The 22,092-nt window shown below is 45.2% G+C and overlaps 1 protein-coding gene across 2 annotated transcripts in view; it reads right to left on the bottom strand.

The window, feature by feature from the left end:
• The window catches only part of RAB37 (RAB37, member RAS oncogene family), a 71,384-nt gene extending 51,635 nt beyond the window's left edge, over positions 1-19,749 (bottom strand). For both annotated transcript variants that reach the window (XM_060290978.1, XM_030837574.2), the window contains exon 1: positions 19,238-19,749. In XM_060290978.1, coding sequence (XP_060146961.1) covers positions 19,238-19,309 — 72 coding nt within the window. In that variant the 5' untranslated portion in view covers positions 19,310-19,749. The remainder of the gene's footprint in view (positions 1-19,237) is intronic.
• Positions 19,750-22,092: the final 2,343 nt, after the last annotated feature.

Genomic DNA, 22,092 nt, shown 5'->3' with positions numbered 1-22,092 from the left:
GCAGCCCATGATATTTGTGAAATTTGTCCAGTCCGTTCTATAGCTGGATGGGGCGGATTTCTGACTGGTGGTCCTCACGGGAGGCATTTAGGTTCTTTAGGTTTTGGGTCGTGACTACAGGACTCTGCCCTGAAACCAGCCCGATTTGTTCAGTCCTGAGAGCGCTGGGGAAGTAGTCAGGGTGGGAGAAGGGAGGCAAACATGTGCAAGAGGTTTGAAGGGAAATTGTTTCATAATGACCGGCATCTAGGTGTTGTCTCAACCGTTTCCGGAGACCCTGCTAAGGCAGACTTTGGGCTGTGGACTGGCACCTTTACTGCAAGAGAGAGAAAGTTCAGGTAAGGTTCTGCTGATCTGGGTGAGGGTGGCATTTACCACCTTCCAGGAAAGCACATTCTGTTAAGACAAACTCCGAGAGGTTTAAACACTTAGTTCTGGTTGAGTGCACGATTATTTATAACCTGACTAAAGCTTCCGGGGTTTCCCTCCTTTGCTTTTTGAATGATTAGTATTTAAAGATTCCACTTTATAAAAGTTGGAGGGCTTGGATAGTCTCCTTTTGAGAACTATGTGTATATTGCTGACTTTCAGAAGACCGAGCCCTTTCTCTCTCTCTTATTTATTTATTTTTGCGGTACACGGGCCTCTCACTGTTGTGGCCTCTCCCGTTGCAGATCACAGGCTCCGGACGCGCAGGCTCAGCGGCCGTGGCTCACGGGCCCAGCCGCTCCGCGGCATGTGGGATCCTCCCGGACCGGGGCACGAACCCGTGTCCCCTGCATCGGCAGGCGGACTCTCAACCACTGCGCCACCAGGGAAGCCCCAGAGCCCTTTTAAAAAAATTGAAGTGTAGTTGATTTCTGCTGTACAACAAATTGATTCAGTTATACATATTATATATACACATATATATATATATCTTCTTTTTTAATATTCTTTTCCATTATGGTTTATCACACGATACTGAATATAGTTCCCTGTGCTAGACAGTAGGACTTTGTGGTTTACCCTTTCTATATATAATAGTTTGCATCTGCTAGTTCCAAACTCCCAATCCTTCCCTCTCCCACCCTCCCGCCCCCTTGGCAAACAAGTCCGTTCTCTATGGACAGAGCCCTTTTGAGAGTCAGTTGAGGGAGAAAAATATACTGCACTGGCGATCTTCAAAATACATGGCCTTTAGCAGGAATGGCCAGGAAGGGCCAGCTAACATCTGTTGATTTCATGTATCAACAATTTTTTAGATCAGGAGGGACTGATATAGTAGTCAGCCTTTTATTTTATCAGGTAGGTGCATTCTTACCCAATGTAGTTGAAATTGTTATTGGTCCGTTCATTGGAAAAGTTGGTTAAATCAAGGAATCACACAAAAGATATATTCTTCCTCTAAATGCTTTCTTTGGCTCAAAATATCTAAATGTGTCGTCATTTGCTGGTATTTGGATGTAGCTCTAAGCCTCTTTTTCACTGATGGGTCTGCTGAAAGAGAGACTCGTTGCCTTTTCTGCACAAATCACACACACTGTCTCGTCCTGGAGTTTCTAGTTCCAGTTTCCCTAACGTGAAGCAAGACATTCTAGATACTTACGACGCAAACCTCTTTTCATTTTTATGTTTTCACTGTGAATATTTTACAGTCTTCTCCCTCATTCCTAATTTGATGTTTTTTTAAAAAAAATGGCATGCTCTAAAAAAAAAAAAAAAAAAAAATGGCGTGCTCTAAAGCATTCAATTTAGTTTTTGTAGAAATAACCGTTCTCTTTGTTTACATTTCCTGTCATTGGTCAATATCCTTTCTGTTTACACTCTTAATTGGTTAGTTTATGGATGAATTCATTAAATTGCATAATTATAATTAACATGTTTGACCGGCCTAAACAAGTTTGGGCCTGAATGCCGTTGACTCTTGTTAAGCACATACCTCAACGGGTGAGAGCAGAAGCGAGGGGATCTTCAAGAGAATCTGCCCATTGCCACAAGCATAAAGATAGTATGTTTCACCAAGAGATTGGAGGGTGCTTGTTGATCTAATAAGTTGGTTAAGAAAGGGGTTGGTTAAGACAGTTTCTACTAAACCATCTGTTATGACCATAGTTTCATAAAAGAAAGGACATTCCCCAAGTCAGAATGATAGGCAGTGTTTCCCAAGAAGGACAGTTGGCGACTTTATGCCAATATGGATTTCTGTTGTGTGTGTATATAATCTCCTACAAATTTAGTGATACTTTGTCAAGGGCTGGTGCTCACATATGGGCTAAGGATTGGCAGCTACAGAGCTTGTCTACACTGTTCTCTAGACGTGGATTCTCTCCTCTAGGTCCAGCTCGTGTGGTCTAGTGTCCCCCTAAAGCCTTCTAGTAATCTTATTCATCGAAACTCTAAGGTTTTCACACATGAGGGCCCCGTGATCCTATATCAGTTGGGAGAAAGGCCCCTTTAATCACTTAGATTCCCCCGCCCAGCATAAGCTCTCCCCCAAATAATCCACTGTGATCGCAAACTCACCCGGTCTTGTCCTGAAGGGGTGTGGTTCTAGCATCAAGGAAGGGTGACCCACCCGCTGAACCTCTGAGGAGCGGTTCAGAATTAAGGAAGGGGTAAGACTCTGTTTCTAAGGGTCAGAAATAGAGAAGAGACATTCTGAATGCTTGTGTGGTAGGAAATCCACTCTTAGCAGAAAGGAGGGATGCCTACTCTACGTTCCAGAATAAAAATGCCCTCCTGGGGAGTTTCTGAAGCCTCCCACATCCTCCCTATCACCCTTTCCATCTGCAGTGCCACAAACCCAGATATCCCCAATCCTGTGTTTTATTAGCTTATTAATTATTTCATCTGAAGTTATAAAATATTTGGTGTATACTATATGTTTATATAGGATGCAGATATGTTATAAAGGCTAGGGAAGCAGACACCTCATGTTCACAACCTTAATGAAGAAACGGAACATTATCAAATCCACTGAAGCCACCCACTCGTTGTTTGTCTTTGTATTCTTCCAAGGAAGAATGTGCTGCTTGCCTAAGGTGGCTCTAAGGGCCCATCTCGACACTTGGCGTATTCTCCTTGCCTTCATGTTAATTACCAAAGCCATCAGATAGCTGGTCTACATTATGCAGCGTTCATACTAAGTTAACAAATCTATGCAACTCTTCCTGTATTAATACGACTTTTCTCCCCCGGTAAACCTGCAAGCCAATTGCTTAATTGTGCCTGTGCGCTCTTTAAAGATCTGGTGATGGGTTTGTCACTGGGGGAGCAAACACACTGAGTTTCTTTCTGGCATCCCCATGCAGAATGCTCCCCTCTCTCAAGGCTGGTGAGGGTTTCTGTGACAAGGAAGCACCAGGTCACAACCCTCGGTCTTAGCCACACTTCCCAGTACCAGCCCTCTGGTTATTGGGAGGAGCTGCAAAGTTCAGACGATGTACTCATTTCAAAAGTTCACAGACCTTTGCAAGATTTGTAATAAGCCACAAAAGCAGAAGGACTAGATGCCAGAGACCCTTGTCCTCCCACTGAAACACCCTGATGTCTATCGGATGGCAAATGAAAGCAGAACTAGCAGAGAAGTATTTTACCAGAAAATATCTGAGACATGAGAACAGATGTGAAAGTGGAGGTAAAATGAAGGAGACTCTTCCCTGGAGCTGTCTTGGTGTCAGGAAATCTTGGCTTTCTTTCCCGGGGTTGTTATCTTGCAGTTGGTTTTTAAATTTTTTTTTAATTTTTAAATTTTTATTGAAGTGTAGTTGATTTACAGTGTTGTGTTAATTTCAGGTATGATTCAGTTTTTTATATATATATATATATATATATACATATATTGTTTTTCAGACTCTTTTCCATTATAGGTTATTACAAGATATTGACTACAGTTCACTGTGCTATACAGTAGGTCCTTGTTGTTTATATATCGCATATTGTTTTTTTTTTAATATATATATTTTTTGGCCGTGCTGTGTGGCATGTGGGATCTTACTTTCTTGACCAGGGATTGAACCTGTGCCCCCCACAGTGGAACCTCGGAGTCTTAACCACTGGACCGGCCAGGGAAGTCCCAGCAGTGGGTTTTTTTTTTTTAATTTAATTTAATTTATTTTTTATACAGCACGTTCATATTAGTCATCTATTTTACACATATTAGTGTACACATGTCAATCCCAATCTCCCAAGTCATCCCACCCACCCCCCGACCCACCCCGCTACCACTTTCCCCCCTTGGTGTCCACATGTTTGTTCTCTACATCTGTGTCTCTATTTCTGCCCTGCAAACCGGTTCATCTGTACCGTTTTTTTAGGTTCCACATACATGCATTAATATATGATATTTGTTTTTCTCTTTCTGACTTACTTCACTCTGTATGACAGTCACAGTGAGGTTTTTTTTTTTTCTTTTTGCGGTACGCGGGCCTCTCACTGCTGTGGCCTCTCCCGTTGCGGAGCACAGGCTCCGGACGCGCAGGCTCAGCGACCATGGCTCACGGGCCCAGCCGCTCCGCGGCATGTGGGATCTTCCCAGACCGGGGCACGAACCCGCGTCCCCTGCATCGGCAGGCGGACTCTCAACCACTGCGCCACCGGGGAAGCCCCACAGTGAGGTTTTGATGGAGGCAAACTCCCAGGGGATAATATCGCTCCTGAGCCCCAATTAACAGGGGCTCACCGCACCAGGCCTGCTTTCCAATGATGTCTGGGCAGCTCTGGAGGCAGAGTCTTGAATCTGCTTCGTGTCCCCCATTGGCATCGACTGTGCTTCAGTGTATGTCCGGGGCTAGGCTGAGATAGTTGCCAGGGCTGCACTAGAATTTTGGGAGGTCAGCAACAGAAGGGGCTTGAGGCAGCTTCCAGTGCAAGCTTTTGTTTCCTGTGGACCCAGGTGGTCCAAGGTGAGACATGCCAGCATGATAATGGGGAGGAGCTCAGGGCCTGAGTTCAGATGCCCCGGGTTGGGGTTCTGTCTTTTTCTTTCTTTCTTTCTTTCTTTCTTTCTTTCTTTCTTTCTTTCTTTCTTTCGTTCGTTCGTTCTTTCTTCCTTCCTTCCTCCTTCCTTCTTTCCTTCCTTTCCTTCCTTTCTTCTTCCTTCCTTCCTTCCTTTGTTTCTTTCCTTCTTCTTTCTTTTCTTTCTTTCTTTTCTTTCTTTCTTTCTTCCTTTCTTTCTTTCTTTCTTTCTTTCTTTCTTTCTTTCTTTCTTTCTTTCTTTCTTTCTTTCTTTCTTTCTTTCTTTCTTTCTTTCTTTCTTCCTCTCTCTCTCTCTCTCTCTCCCTCCCTCCCTTCCTTCCTCCTTCCTTCTTCCTTCCTTCCTTCCTTCCTTCCTTCCTCCTTCCTTCCTTCCTTTTTCTTTCTTTCTTTTATTGTGGCCCCACCACATGGCATGTGAGATCTTAGTTCCCCAACCAGGGATTGAACCTGTCCTCCCCACAGTGGAAGCATGGAGTCTTAACCACTGGACCACCAGGGAAGTTCCGGGGTTCTGTCTTTTTCTTATTTATTTGCTGGGTGGCCTTGGACAATCATAGATGTGTCTCAGGGTCTTTTCAGTCCTCTGCAAGAAGGAGGTTAACCAAAGTGCCACAGACCCTCTAGTTTGTGATCTCAAGGTAACCTTCTGGTTCCCAATGTGTAATAGCGTAGGCCCCACTGATGTCTTTCCAGCTGACCCCAGCTCTCTCTGAAAGGTCCCTCAGGAGCTACTGTCACACACCCAGTAGAAAGCTCCTTTAAGGCTTTTTTAAAGGCAAAATGTTAGCATTTAGTTAATATGGATGGAGGGCACATGGGCATTTCTTTTTTGTTATGTTAGTCTCTGTATCTTTTGTTAAGCTTTAAAATTTCAGAATTAACAATGAATTTTCACGTATCCATACAATGGAATATCATGTAGTCATTAAAAAAAGGTGGATGACAAAATGCCTGTTCTATATATATATATATATATATATACACACACACAGATACATACACACACACATATATATCACATATGTATATACACACATACATATATACACAGACATATCACATATGTATATACACATATATCACATATGTATATATACCTATATACACACATACATATATACACACAGATACACACACATATATATCACACATGTATATGCACACATACACACCACATATGTATACACACATATACACACATGCATATACACATATATATCACATATGTATATATACCTATATACACATACATATATACACACAGATACACACACATATTACACATGTATACACACATCACATATGTATACACACATATACACATATATATCACATATGTATACACACATATCACATATGTATATACACATATACACATATATATCACATATATATACACACATACATACATACACACACATCACATATATATACACACACATATACATATACATGGATATATTCAGAGTGCGATTCCATTTTTATTTAAGGAAGGTGTTTTGAAGCAGTGGCACCACAGGTAGCTTTTTGCTTTGCTTTGCTTTTCTCAAATTTGTAATTAAACATGTATTAGTAATAATGGCTCCCATTACTGACTAACAGCCACCAATAAAAGCTGACTGTTCGCCCAGCACCGTGCTCAAGCCTCATTTACTTCTCCCCCGGCCTATGTGGCGGCCACTCACCCCCAGGGGCCTGCCCGAGGCTGGGGCCTGGCTTACCAGCCCCTGGATGCTCTGATCTGCCTTCCATGCCAGCTTTCCTGCTCGCGGCCCTTGCAGACTGCTCTGCGGCTGGGCCATTCTTTGCCAGTGGCCACTGCTGCTGACACAGTGATGGCCCTGGGGAGGAGTGCAACTCATTCCTCAGCCGCTCTGCCCAGAGCGTAAGGTAGCCCTTCTCTAGGTCCTCCCAGCTCATCTGAAACCAGGCGTGGGGTGAGGCCAAAAGAAAGGAGATACGCCCCAAAGGATAGCTCAGAACTACTGCAGAGACCTGTGCTCAGACCCTCCAGGGCTTCCTATTTGACAGTAGGAATGGTTATATATTTTGTGGGTCTCAGCACAAAATAAAAATATGGGGCTCCTTGTACAAAAATGAATACTCTCAAGATGGCGACAGCAGAGTAATAAAACAATCAAGGAGCCCTTCCAAATGTAGGGCCCAGGTTGCACACTCATGACACGTGCCTTGCTGGGCAGGCTTCTGTCTCACTTCTCATCTGCCTTCCTGAGTCCAATCCAGGCATCTTCACACCACCTGATTCTGATCCCAAAATGAAGAGGAAGAACTTTCCTTCATTCCAGCCTGAGCTTCACCTCCTGCATCCTCATCCCCGCCCCCCTTCCCCCACCCCAATCTGCCTCCTCCCTGGGTGATTGAAACTGGAAAGTTGGGTCATCTTCCTCCATAGGAAAATCTACTCCCAGCCTCAGGGTGAGGTCTGGCTCCACAGCCCCAGTAAACCAATCCCTTTATAGGGTGACGTCAGTTCCTTTCCTGGGTCTGGTTACTAAGAAACTAAGTTGGATTAGTCAGTCTTAAGTGACACCGTGAGCGGGACACAACTAGCCCAATTTAGATGGGAGAGTGGCAAGTTCAGTTCATTTCTTTGTCAATCACTTCTCACTGAAACATTTAAAAGACACTGTTACCCAACCTCCTCTGAGATTGCCATAGGGACATCCGTCATTGCATGGCGAGCCCACAGCTTACATCACCCCCATTTTCCTTGGAAATTGCTCTCTTCCATTCTCCATTGACAGGGAATGGGCAGGACAGACTCCACCTTCGGGGTGGACACGTGACCCATCTCAGCCCAATGAGCATTAGATCTAGGACTTTAGTTGAAACAGGCAGCTGTGAGGATGTGACCCTGGAGCTGCTGGCAGCCATGTGAGCCCAGGAGGAAGTTGTAATTAAAGCTGAACCAGAGGGAAGAATGTTGAGGGACAGAGAGAGCGAGGCTGCTGGTGCCATTGTCTGAGTCCCCAGATCCAACGGAGCCGGATGTCAGTAGCATCCCCAGGCTCGCCAGTGAATTCTCTTTTTGGCTTAAGATGGTTTGAGTTGGTTCTCTCACTGGCAATCAAAAGGGTCCTGACCACAGAGCTCCCCTTTCACAGGCAGTAATAATGTCTGTGCTGCTCATGCTTCGTGCTGTGGAAATCAAATGTGACAACATATGTGCAACTGCTCTGCAGACTGCAAAGGGCTTTTGAATGGAACGACCAGGGAAGGTCAGTCAGCTGATGCAGAGCCAGGACAACACCCTGAGCCCAGTTCTCTTTTATTGCTAACGAGCTGTCTCCTGCTCTAAGAAAATCAGTGAAAACAGCAAGTGTTGGATGGAGCAGGTGGCAGACAGGGCAGGGAGTGGGCAGGATAGTTGGTGGACAGGACAGGGGTGAACAGAGCAGGGTGTAGATGAGAAGAAAGTGGACAGGACAAGAGGTGGTCCGGGACTACTCTGTGTGGCCTTCTCATGCGTTTGTGGTGTCTGTGATGTCTGGGGGAGACCTGGCTTTTCAGGCATAGACAGGGCAGAGTGAAGGTCTTGGAGGGCATGACCCCAGAGCTCACCTGGCCCCTCACTTCTGTCTTTCTAAACCCTCTCTTCATGCATCAACTTGTCATCCTAAGGGGTCAGGGCCCTGGCCTTTTTTTTTTTTTCCACTTGTGTCACTTTCATCCAACACAGTACTGTAAGTTGCAGCTAGAACAATCAGACAATTATTACAGAACAATCAGACAAGAAAAATAAATAAAATAATCCAAATCAAAAAAGGGCCCTGGGGCTTCCCTGGTGGCGCAGTGGTTGAGAGTCCGCCTGCCGATGCAGGGGACGCGGGTTCGTGCCCTGGTCCGGGAAGATCCCACATGCCGTGGAGCGGCTGGGCCCGTGAGCCACGGCCGCTAAGCCTGCGCGTCCGCAGCCTGCGCTCCGCAACGGGAGAGGCCACAACGGTGAGAGGCCCGCGTACCGCAAAAAAAAATAATAAAAAAAAAATAAACAAACAAGGGCCCTGGCACTGTTGAGTTTGGATGTTTTTTTGGGTCAGATCTTTAGCGACGCTGAGGGAGGGGTACCAGCTTTGTTTCTCTGAATCTGACTCTGCCATGCTTGGGCCACGGATCTTTGCTCTGGGCACTTCACAGAACAAACACCTTCCTTTTTTGGACGTGGATTTGAAGGGATCCCTGTCTTGGGTGCCCAGAGCCATTCTGGCCTTCAGAGGTGGGGCCCTTTCCTGGGGCTGTGGAGTTTACAGCCTTTCGGATCAGTGGCTGAATCAGGATCCAGAACTTGACAGCCTGAGAGAGCTGCAGGTATCTGACCTGGTCCCCTGCTTCCCACCATGTGAGACGAGAGGTCTCTGACTTTTGAGAAGTCTTCATGGGCACTGATGTCCATGTGTCAACATGGGCTACAGTCAGATGTGGCCTGAGTCCTCTGTGCCAGCCGGCTAAGCCACCCAGCCTGCCAGACTCAGCTCCTTGGGGTGGGGAATGGGTCTTGTGCCTGGACCCTCAGGGACACATGGCATCCGGCAGACGTTTGCTGATTCTCAAGATTCTCAACCAGAAATATCCAGTTTCAAGGGGGGCATGTGGAATGGGGCAGTGGTGGGATATAAGGAAATGACTGCAATCACCTTTTTCCTCTTTCGTGGTCTCTCCCCTGAAACCCATATCCCTAAGGCCCTGACATGGGCCCTGAGCGAGATGGAGGCAGAGTGGTGGGACGACAGCTGGGGGAAGCATCCCTCCCCCACCTTCTTCTCTCCCCATCACCGGGTCAAGTCCAGGGCATTCTCAAACTCAAAGGCAAGTGGTCCCTGTAGGAGTGTTGGAAACTGGGTATCTGGGGAGAATAGAATGCCTACCTGCCCGAAGTCACAGTTAAACACAGTCAAGGGAGGCAGAGGTCAGTGTGGAGAGGACCCGAGGGTCGGAGGGGCAGAGGGGGTTGTAGATTGAGGCTGTCCTTGTAGTGTAGCCAGCCGTCAAACCATATCAGCCTGATATCTTTAAACATCTGAGTTCTCCAAATCTCTCTCTCTCTCTCTCTCTTTTTTTTTTTTTGAATTTCATGCTTAGCAAACCATCCCCTGATTATAATGTGGCTTGGCATCTAGGACAATACCTCAGTTTTGTGAGTTTGATTAACACAAGCCTGCCTGGAGATATGGTTCCACTCTTTTTTGTTTTATTTTGCATTTTTTAGCTTTTATTTTTAATGCTTTTTTGAGATGGATCCACCCTTGACTGAGTGAACAAAACTCATCTTTGATCCTGCAGAGTTGGGGACACCATAAAGTGATGACAATCTGTGAGCCCCTTGGAGAAACCCTTTGCCCTCTCCTGACTCTACCTCTTTGCATTTCCAGCTTGCTGGGGTTTGAATCTGGGCTCTGCCACTTATTAGCTGGGTGACATTAGGTAAGTTTCTTAATGTCTATGTGCCTCAGTCTACTCATCTGTAAAATGAGATTAAAATAGGGTTGTTGGGACTTCCCTGGTGGCTCCGTGGTTAAGAACCCACCTGCCAATGCAGGGGACACAGGTTCGATCCCTGGTCCGGGAAGATCCCACATGCCGCGGAGCAACTAAGCTCATGCGCCACAACTACTGAGCCCGCGCGCCACAGCTACTGAAGCCCGTGTGCCTAGAGCCCGTGCTCTGCAACAAGAGAAGCCACCGTGATGAGAAGCCCATGCACTGCAACGAAGAGTAGCCCCTGCTCGCCGCAACTCGAGAAAGCCACGCACAGCAACGAAGACCCAACGCAGACAAAAATAAATAAATACATTCATTAAAAAAAAAAATAGGGTTGTTGTAGGACTGAAGGATATAAAGTGCTTAGCATGGTGCCTGGCACATACGTGCTATGTAAGGCTCTGCTGTTATTGTTTGAATTCCCATAATGCCTATGTGCTGTGAACCTCGAGCAAGTAACTATTTTTTTTCCGTCTGGCTTTCATTTCCTTATTTATAACATGGAATTAATAATAACAGCTACTGGAAAAAGCATGGGGTAAGAGTAAAGTGTCATAGCATTTGCATTATGGTTTTTTGTAAATTATACTGCTCCACAAATGAACCATTTGTCTTTATTTTTATCATTTATTATTAACAATTGTTAGTCTTCCTGGGCCCCTCTAGACTATAGTGTAGATGATTTAATACTTAGTTCATAGCCTAATGAAACCTGGGAAGGGGACCAGAGAAGAGGGAAGAATCTGGGCACAGAGAAGTTTCGGCACTGCTCCCACAGAGGGAGGGGGATCCTGAGGAGCTGGACGGGGTCTCTGCCCCTTCTGTGCTGAGCCCGTACCAGCAGCTTCATTCCCTCGCAGAGGTTAAGTGCCTTCTCCATGTGAAGTTGGGAGGGGCTGGAAGAAGTAGTTGCCAATTCCTGACTGTCCCCTGGGAGTATCGCTCTGCTAGAGGGCAGAGCCGCTTTTTAAAAAGCAGAGCTGCCGGCAGAGATGTGGATGCAAAACTCAAATGGCAGAGGGAGGAAGAAAAGGGAACGTTCTTGCTTTGCCATTAAAAGGCTCGTAACAACCAAAGAAGAGACAAAGAATAAGAACGCCTCATCACTGGCCCTGCCTATAGCTTGTGAGAGGAGTGTGTGTGTGCGTGTGTGTGCGCGCGCGTGTGTGTGTGTGTGTGTGCTGTTGGCAGCAGTGGGCAGAGGACTAGAAAGCAAAAGGAAATATGAGATTAAACACAACTTGGTTCAAGACACCTGAAAGCATACCACCTATGGTATGGCATTTACATAAGCACAAATTATTAAAAATACACCCTTGTGTTGATGGGTAAAAACTGTCCGCTAATAAGCAGAAATGCAAACAGGAAGGGAGGGAGCAGACTTTGGCATCGAGGTCAGGGAAGTAAGAATCATTTGCTGGGGGAATTTTGAGTTCTGCTTGTTTCAACGGTTCTATTATTTTCACTGCACTGCTTAGGACCTTGCTAACTTCGCGAGCAGCGTGAGGTCGGGGAGGCTTTGATGGGTGCACTCAGGGGTTAAGATTTACAGATCTGTTGTCTGCTGCTGTCTTGGAGTTCTCTCATTTGTCCCCAGAAAACCTCCTCTGCTTGGCAGATGGGAGGATGGTCCAGGGCTCTTCCGTCTGGGGAGGTACATTGCCTGAGCTCTGCTAGGTAGCAAAGGAGCTGTGATCTCCATTCTCACTTGGAATCTCCAAGGATTGTTTCTCTTGCCTGAGAGAGGAGGATAGAAACAAGGAGCATGCTGGGATAAACTTAGAGCCACTTCAAATGTCCATTTCCACAATTCCCTAGCCTGATGCTCACCTCTGGCTGTTTACTTCCAGCAAAGCTGGATTTCCTGTCTTGAAGATGAAGGAAGGCGCAGCCCTTTCCCACAACACCTCACAAGGGAAACGTTAGCACAGCAACACTAGTGAGTTTCAGAAGTTTCTTCACAAAGGGTCCCAGGAACTCTAAATTAGAGGGAAGAGTGCTTGGAGAGGGAAGCCTGAGAGTTTGGAAAATGCCTTTGAGACATTGGACAGAGTCACGGTCATTTCCTGCTAAGGTTATGCAGGAGAACCAGCTGGCATCACTCCCCATGCTAGCTGGCTGGCTGGGATCTGGGCGGGACTGATGAATTAGCCAAAGGAGTCCCAGATGGTCAGAGATTGTTAATGATATAACATAGACATTTGTTTATCCGAAAGTCTCCAGAGCAGACAAGGGAGGAAAACAAGCAAATGGAAATATTCTACAGGGAGGGGAGCAGCTAACCTTTCTTGGCTTTCTTGTTTGTTCCTGAGCTGAAGATAGAAATCTGGCAAGAATTGGATCTAGTCTTCTCACACTTTCCTTTTATATATTTCTTTCTTTTTTTTTTTAATTAAAAACTTTTTAAAAAAAAATAAATTTTCTTATTTATTTATTTTTGGCTGCGTTGGGTCTTTGTTGCTGCGCGTGGGCTTTCTCTAGTTGCGGCGAGCGGGGGCTACTCTTTGTTGCGGTGCGCGGGCTTCTTTTTGTGGTGGCTTCTCTTGTTGCGGAGCACGGGCTCTAGGTCCGCAGACTTCAGTAGTTGTGGCTCACGGGCTCTAGAGCACAGGCTCAGCAGCTGTGGCTCACTGGCCCAGCTGCTCCGCGGCATGTGGGATCTTCCCAGACCGGGGCACGAACCCGTGTCCCCTGCATCGGCAGGTGGATTCTTAACCACTGTGCCACCAGGGAAACCCTGTATATTCTTTTCTTTTGCTTCTTCCTCCTGCATCTCCTCCTCCTCGCCTCCTCTTCTTCTTTTCTCTCTCTTTTTCCTTTTTTAGAAAATAAACCACTTTATTGAGGTATTATGGTATTGAAATATTGATGAACTCACTTTGAGACTAAAATCTCTTCACCTACAGGGCATGGATTTTCTGTGGAATCGGATTCTTTGAACACAAATTTGTGTTTCATTAACATTGTTTTTTAAAAAATATTTATTTAATTATTTGGCTGCGCTGGGTCTTAGTTGTGGCACGTAGGATCTTCCATCTTCCTTGCAGCATGAGGGATCTTTTAGTTGCGGCATGCGAACTCTTAGTTGCAGCATGTGGGATCTAGTTCCTTGACCAGGGATCGAACCCAGGCTCCCTGCATTGGGAGCGCAGAGTCTTAGCACCTGGACCACCAGGGAAGTCCCTCATTAACATTGTTTAATGGAAGAAAAGTGCTCTTGAGGGATAAAGAATGGTAGAGGGAGATAGAGTAGCTGGTATGGCCTCTTGCTGGTTGATTTGTCTTTCTCTGGTAAAATCTTCTGGCAAGGAATAACAATACCACTGAACCCAGATCCTTCTCTAGGATCAGTGGGTGACAGCCCTGTGGGAGGGAGGCTGGCTGGTGTACGGAACTTTGCCTGTTTTAGATATTAATTCTCAAGCAGAGGCCATGAGAGAGAGGCCTCAAATTGAGGTCAGAAGTGACCATTTCTTTCTGAGTTATCTCACTGTATCTTCCTGTACCTTTATCAGGGCTCATCTGAGACTCTATACAGTATTATAGCAATTTGTGTGCATGTTTTTTTTTGTTTTTGTTTTTGTTTTGCGGTACACGGGCCCTCTCCCGTCGCGGAACACAGGCTCCGGACGCGCAGGCTCAGCGGCCATGGCTCACGGGCCCAGCCGCTCCGCGGCATGTGGGATCTTCCCGGACCGGGGCACGAACCCGTGTCCCCTGCATCGGCAGGCGGACTCTCAACCGCTGCACCACCAGGGAAGCCGTGTGTGCATGTTTTACAGGCCATGAGCTTACTGAAGGTGGGAACCACTTTTTTGGGGTGTGCGTGTGCGTGTGCGTGTGCATGTGTGTGTGTGTTCTTTATAACGCTCAGCATAGTTTCTTACCCTTTGAAAATGCTCAGTATATGTTTGCTGAATGACTAGATGAGGCACGTGGACTATTGAAAGAGGTAGACATACAAGATGAGCCGTAGGAGAGGGACATGAAACACAAGCACAAGAGAGGTGGGAGAGCGTGGAGGTGACCTGCTTACCTTTTCCAGAGTTAGAGGACATGGAAATCCTTGTAGGACAGAGAACTTTCATCCTTATCTCTCTAATGATTCCATCTTTTTTCCAGTGAGGCCCAAGCCCTGGATGAATGGATGGACCGTCCACGCCTTTATGCCCCCTGGTTGCTGGTTTTTCTGAGTTTTGATAGAAGAGACTGACTTTAACTTAGTAATTATTTGCTCCTCTTGGAACAAGATTAGCATGAAGGTGTTCATCACAGCACTGGGGAGGATGAGTTAGGAAGTGAGCTCCTTTTTTTTTTTTTTTTTTTGCGGGGGTGGGGGCCTGCACCACGTGGCCTGCGGGATCTTAGTTCCCTGACTGGGGATTGCACCTGTGTCTCCTGCAGTGAAAGCGCCAAGTCTTAACCACTGGACCGCCAGGGAAGTCCAGGAAGTGAGCTATTGAACTCACTTTGTCCTGATTCACTAGCATCTGGGGCAAAAGCTGCCCCCATTCTGTACTTCATTTGCTCAGAATTCACAGTCAGGACCTGACAGAGTAAGAACCCACCACGGAGTGTTTCTGAGCCCCTAACTCCCATCATTGCCTTTGATGGCGCATAAGATCATACTGGCAGCGAAAGAGGGCTGGGAGCACTCTAAAGGAAAGAGCAGCAAGGTTGTTCACATGTTTTAAATTATTTAGTTGCATCAAATATTCAGATTGGTGAGAACATCAGCGACTCTATTTAAAAACTCCAAGCATGTCATGGATGGACTCAGTGTTTCCAGACAGTTCCCAGCTTCCAGCCCACACTCAGAGGATATTCTAAGAGTTACTCAGGCTCATTTGGGTCAGCCTCCACCTCTCGGGATGAGCTAAAGTGCAAGTGCTATCCAAGGTTGATGATACTTGGTGTATGTTTTCCAGATAAGTGAATTTTTTCATTGCACCCCATGTCTCACCTCCCAGAGAAAAGAGCTATTCAACTTAGGAACTCAGGGTGGCAAGGTTCACACAGTCATGATTTTTGTGTAGGTGGGTGTGTGAGCTTAATCCCATGGGATTGTGCCTGTGAAATATCTGTGTGTTTCTGCATATGAAGTTGCTGCTCTTCTCACGAAGCTTCATTATTTTAGGTGAGACCCAATGTGACACCTATTGAAGTTGTGCTGGAGCTCAAGATGTGTGTCCTAATAACAACCATTTATTGAATGTTTCCTATACACCCAAGAAAGAAAGAAAGAAAGAAAGAAAGAAAGAAAGAAAGAAATTACATTATGTTATCTAACATTTTCACTCAAAAAACCCCAATAAGCCAGGTATTACTATTCCTATTTTATAGATAAGAAAAGAAAGGCTCACAGATGCCATTCAAAGTCACATCAAGGTCTGAATACAAGCCTGGGGTTTCTCTCCATCATACAGCAATACCTCTTTTCCGGCAGGTTTCTAAGACGATCCTACGTAAAATCTGATTGCCCTGTCAAAACATTAAATAACACTTCCCCGTCTATAAAGGTGACCTCTGGGAAGGAGAATAGGAAGTGTATGTGGAAGGGGGTATGTGGGGTGTGGTTTCTGGGAAGCTGGTAAGGGTCTACCTTTATTTTGATAGTGGTTGCACAGAGCGGCTCTCTTTGTGATAACCCATCAGGTTATACCCCATCAGGGTATACACATGATTTGGGCTTTTCTTGTGTTTGTTATACTTCAACAAAATGTTTAATTAAAAAATCCTTCCTAGCAACTAATGTTGGAGGGGAGCCCTGCCTCCCATGGTCAATGTGTTCTAATTAATCATCAGGATTCCCTGGACTCTATTACACAGCACATTTAAAAATAATACAAATATGTCCAGAACTTCTGCTGCCAGTGTCCTTGTCCTCACGGTGAGCCACGGCCACCCCCCGCCTCTGCAGAAGACCCTCCAATGCTAGCAGGTTTACTCGATATATAGGGAAGGAAGGAGAAGGACATGCCTGCCATTTTATGGATTAAGAAGAATGCCTGGAGTTATGCCGGGAAAATCATCATTTCTTACTCTGTCAACTGGAGATCTTTTATAGTTTTGGGAAAATTAGTAAGATTATTGATCTATCATTAATTCAAATCTGAGTTTCAATTAATTTAATCAAACTATCAGATGGAAATCTAGGTAATTTGAGGCTTTGATTCAGTGGGAAGATAAAAGAAAGAAGGAAAACAAGGAATAAGGCATCAGACTCTGTGTGGATCAATATTATATGCTGGTTGTATCACACTGCCATTTTAATTTTAAGACTTTTTAAAATTTGGATATTCACAAATAATGTGATGTAATTAGCTTTATCAAGTGAAATGTATACAGTAAGCATTATAATGTATACATGACCCATGAGGAATGTTTGATCTAAAGACTAATGTCCCCTCCAGGGGCTTCCCTGGTGGCACAGTGGTTGAGAATCTGCTTGCCAATTCAGGGGACACGGGTTTGAGCTCTGGTCCGGGAAGATCCCACGTGCCGCGGAGCATCTGGGGCCGTGTGCCACAACTACTGAGCCTGTGCTCTAGAGCCCGCGAGCCACAGCTACTGAAGCCCGTGCGCCACAACTACTGAAGCCCGCGCGCCTAGAGCCCGTGCTCCACAACAAGAGAAGCCACCACAATGAGAAGCCCGTGCACCGCAACAAAGAGTAGCCCCCGCTCACCACAACTAGAGAAATCCTGCACGCAGCAACGAAGACCCAACACAGCCAAAAATAAATAAACAAAATAAATTAATTAAAAAAATACAAATATGTTGATACCTTGCCCCTTTACAAAAAGGTTTCTAAGCGTATCATAATAAAAAGTCTTGTACAAAAATAAAATAATATTAGGACGAGGTGACCAGTATTATAGGAAAAGGAAAATTGCTACACATATATGTTACTCTGTTGAGCATCACAGAAGGTTTAAGACCAGCTTCTGCTCTCAAGATGCTTACAACCAAGCTGAAGATATTGAGTATTTACTAGTGGTGAGTAGACACCCGTCTTCAAATATACTGGAACTCGTAGGAAAAGGTTCTCTTCCAATTTGGTAATCAATAAACCCGAAGGGAGTGAAAGTTCTCATGGGCTACATCCTGCATTTCATGCGTGGGTAATTGAGGTGGGAAAGCCCACACTTGATCAATAATTTTAAATCTTTGACCACCAAATCTTAAAGCTTTTAAAATGAATATTTATATCTTTATAAGATGGTTTAAACTTGGAGAGACCCATGTATCTAGTCAGCAGGATGCTTTTGTAATTGATTTGTAATTATGTTCCCTTCTGTTTACATGCATTTTCTACTGAGGCTAGATTCACCACCTCAAAGAACACAGATCTTATTCTAGTTTACTTCAAACTGTAGTGGTTTTTAAACTTCCTGACTGGAGAAGTTACACACTTTTCTCCTTCTCTATACCCTAGGGGCTTAGGGACCTGGAGGGAGAAGTCACTGGGCTCTTCAAATCTATAGCCCACTTCCCTTAGTGTGCGGTTTTCTGCAATTTGTGTCAGAAATAGCCAGTGTGGCACACGGCTGTGTTTCTGAGACTTTAATGTGCATATTTATTTTCCAGGGATCGTGTTAAAACACAGATTCAGATTCAGCAGGTCTGGGGTGGAGCTTGAGATGTCATTTCTAACAAGCTCTGAGGTAATGCCAACGCTGCTGGTCTATGGACCAAACTTGTAGAGGGAAAGGAATATTAGGCTTTGAATCATAATCCCTGGTCTTATTTTCTTGAACAAGTCACTTTGCCTCTCCGGATTTGAGTTTCCTCAGATGTCAACTGTATAATAGGGGACCAAAGTGGATGCAATGACTTCGAAGCTTACGTTCATGGAATTTTCAGAGGGATACTTTGATTTTAAAACATCTCCACTTATAGGACCATGTACAGCCTTTCAGGAGACTAATAGATAAACTGGTATTAGCAAAGTGGGAAATATAAGGGCTGAATGAGGAGGGCAGAGAAAGGGATGAGGTACAATAACGACTTCTTATGGCAAATATAAGGTTCTGATGCTTCAGAGTGATGGGTGTTGGATCCGTAAGTGCTGCCTAGAGAGAAGCTGCTACTTTTCCCCAACAATCACTTCAAGAGGACGTTTTTGATAATTTACATTATTGATAATTTAGTTATAATCTAGTTATGTTACTGATAACTTAGTTGTCTAAAAAAACTTGAATGAGGGAAGCGAGGGATGAGCGTGAACGATGAAGTACACAAACACTTTCAGGAGGTTATGAGTGAGTCATGGCTGGAGGGCAGCTTTCTGAAGGCACAAGGGAATCTGGATTGAAAACAACAGTTTATTTCTGCTGCAGATCATTTCTATGTTTAATCTCAGCCAAGTTGGCCAGGAATTCAGATATTTGGCCACAGCTACCAGACTTACCGGGTCCAGAGCTTGTGAGGTAAGGGTGGGAGGACAAATGTAGCCTCCCACAAGGGTTAACGGAGGGCAAAGGTGCTCGAGGTTCACAGGGCTGAGAGGCAGGAAGAGTGAGTGAGAAAGGGACACAGGTGATTTAAATGCATGAGCCAAGCTCCTGATCTTCTGAACCACTGGGGGCGGCCCCTCCCCCGCGTTCAAGCATCTGTTTTGAGCAGCAAACAGGATCACGCAGAAAGCGTTCTTTAGGCTCACAGATACAGGCTAGTTTCTCTTTAAGTTCCAAAGCAAAGCGAGGGGAACGGAGAGAACTGGTGACGGCACCCTCTCCCAGGATTGAGATGGGGGCGGGGGACTAGAGATCCTTACCTTATACAGGACGTGCTCATGGAAGTCAGGGCCAGCTCCCCCCTGGTAGGAGTCGAGTCTCTGCAGATCCATGCCTGCCTTGGAGCCCGCTGCTCCCCACTCTCCCAGCGCTCTGCAGTCAGTGCTCCCAGAAGCTCTGTCCGGGCTCTGCGGGGTGCAGCCGGCTCGGGTCTAAGCCCCGCGGACCGGGCCGCATCCGGTTCAGCACTGGACAGCTCCCGCAGCCGCTGCGGCGCGGTACCCTGAGAGCAGGCGGCTGCTGCCCTCGGCAACCGCGGCGTTTCAGCACCAGGAACAGCGATACAGTCCCTGCGCGCCTGGGACCAGAGTTCTGTCCTAGTCCCCTGTCTCGTGACTCCAGGATGCTGGGAGGGACGCAAGATTTCAATCTAGCCGGTGGCCCGTGCGTATCTCATTCAGCTACCGGATTCCGGAGCCTCAGCGACCCAGCTGCGTTCTCAGGGTATTGCGGTCCCGGGAGCTCACCGTCCCTGATTCTTAGTGACCGAGCATGCCCGTCACACCACGCCGCTCAACTCTCCTCCCGCGGTTGCAGAGGCAAAGCCCTGCGGCGCTGGAGCCACCTCTCTTTTGGTCTCTGGACAGTTCCCTCCAGTATGTATGAGGTCGACAGATGATGACCCAGAGGGGTCCCTGATGTTTCTGAAATATTTTTCAAAATCTTGCTTAACTGCATTTTCCTAGAGGGAGGGTCCAGAGCTTAAATTACACTCTCTAGGATGCATATGCCCCCCCCCCCGCAAAGTTAAGAACAATTGTCTTGGGAAAGGCAGAAGGGTTGTTTGGTTAAGAGCACAGCCTCCAGAGTTCAAATCATGTCTCTGAAAATTATAAGTTGTGTAACCTTGGGCAAGTTACTTAACCTCCCCTAAGTGTCCACAAAATGGAAATAATAATAGTACCTACACCATGGTGTTGTTCTGAGGATTTAATGAGTTTATTTATGTAAAGAGCCTGGTACGGTACCTGACATATATTAGGAACTCAAAAAAATGTTAGCCGTTGTGCTCTCTGGGCAAGGGGATGGGAGCTCTGTCTACCTCCCCTAAACACCAGGAGAGTCCTGCTGCTGGGACCACCAATTTGCAGAGTTGTGTTACCACTGGGAAAGGTGAGCATGAAGATGACCACCATGGGAACTGGGAGCTGAGACTGTGGTCTCAGAGGTTTTCCTAATATGATGACCTTGGCATTCAGCAGGCAGCTACCTCATTAGACACAAGTCCTATCACCACTGGCCTCTAGAGTCAATATTAATATGGAGGGAAGGGGCCAGGCCTAAGTTTAAAAGGGTGCATTTACTTCTGGGCTTCAGTTCCTTTTCTGGCTGGGTAGCTTTAACCAAATCACTTAAGTTCTCTGGGATTGCTAACATTTTCTCATCTGTAAAATAGGAAGAGCTATGTGTGCCTACCTCATTGGGTTTTTGTGAGGAGTAAATGAGACAATTATGTGAACATCTTACTTTCTTTTTAAACTGTAAAACAACTTTCACTTACCAGGTGTTAGTATTACTGGAATCTCTATACTATAGATACTCAATAAGTATTAGTTAAATGAACAAAGCCAGGGAAACTGTGTTTGTATGTATGAGATTCTCAGTAGTCCTGTGGTTGGGGTTCTTAACCTGAGGTGAACAGATGGACTTTAGGTAACTGTGAAACATTGTTTGCTGGAACAATGTTATGAAAAGTTTTGCTTATGCGGATTTTTATGGAGAGAAGTCTCATAGATCTTGTTATGTTTTCAAAATTGTCTATTCAAAAAAAATTTAAGGGTCAACAGCTTAAAAGAAACTCTCATCATAACTTTTCCCTGAGCTTCCTCACCATCCATGACTACTGTAGTTAAGAAGGTTCCAGAAGCCAACAGCTGCTTAGCCCTGAACTTTACATTCCTGGGAAGGGTCACCACTTCTTGGGGTCTGGTTCTGAGTGCTGAAGGTTCATAAACATGATTTCATCTGTTTGCTCAAGGCTTATGAAGAGCACATAATGGAGGATCTGAACTGATCTGGAGTTGATGATGGAAGACTTCCCTGAGAAATGATGTTTAAGCTGAGATCTAGAGGAAGAGTGGGCATCTGTCAGGTGAAGGAAGTGGTGGTGTGTCTCTAGGCACATTGATCAGCATGTGAGAAAACTTCACAGTGGTCAGGAGCTGAAAAAAAAAAGCCAGTCTGTCTGGAGTCCAGAAAAGGAGGGGAGAAAAATGATGGGAGACAAGTCTAGAGAGGTAAGGACCATATCTGTGGGCTAGGTTTTGGACTTCATTCTAAGCAATTCAAACCATGGAAGGACTTTAAATAGGGAAGTGACGTGGCCAGATTTGAGTTTTAAAGATACTACTCTGGCTATTGTGTAGAGAATGGATTAAGAGTCAAGAATAAATGTGCTCATCTTTTTATATTGATTTTTAAATCTCTTTATATATTAAGGACATTAATCTTTTATGTCATAAATATTTCATTATTTTCTGTGGATTGTTTTCTAATGATTAACTTTGTTTATGCTTTTATTGTACCATATTAAAGTTTTTAATCTTTAAGTTTGGATTAAGCATAAGTAGGTGTTAGCCAGGCAGAGGATATCAGAAAGTGCATTGTTGAGCAAACAATATAAGTAAAGAAAAATAGATATTCTTTAGGGACTGTGTCCATTAAAATGTGATCGGATGATAAATTGATTTTCTTTATTCTAGGGCTATTTATGTTCAAATAACTAATACTATTAATTTAGAATTTCAAACTTTATGATTTCTTTTAAAGTTGTTAAGGTGTGTTTTATGATCTATCTTGCTGAACATTCCAGGTGATCTTGAGAAGAATATGTATT

The sequence above is a fragment of the Globicephala melas genome, chromosome 20 (assembly GCF_963455315.2).
Source record: "Globicephala melas chromosome 20, mGloMel1.2, whole genome shotgun sequence".
Taxonomy (NCBI): Eukaryota; Metazoa; Chordata; class Mammalia; order Artiodactyla; family Delphinidae; genus Globicephala; species Globicephala melas.
The sequence above is the reverse complement of the archived record's forward strand: the minus strand, read 5'-3'. Positions and strand labels throughout refer to the sequence as shown.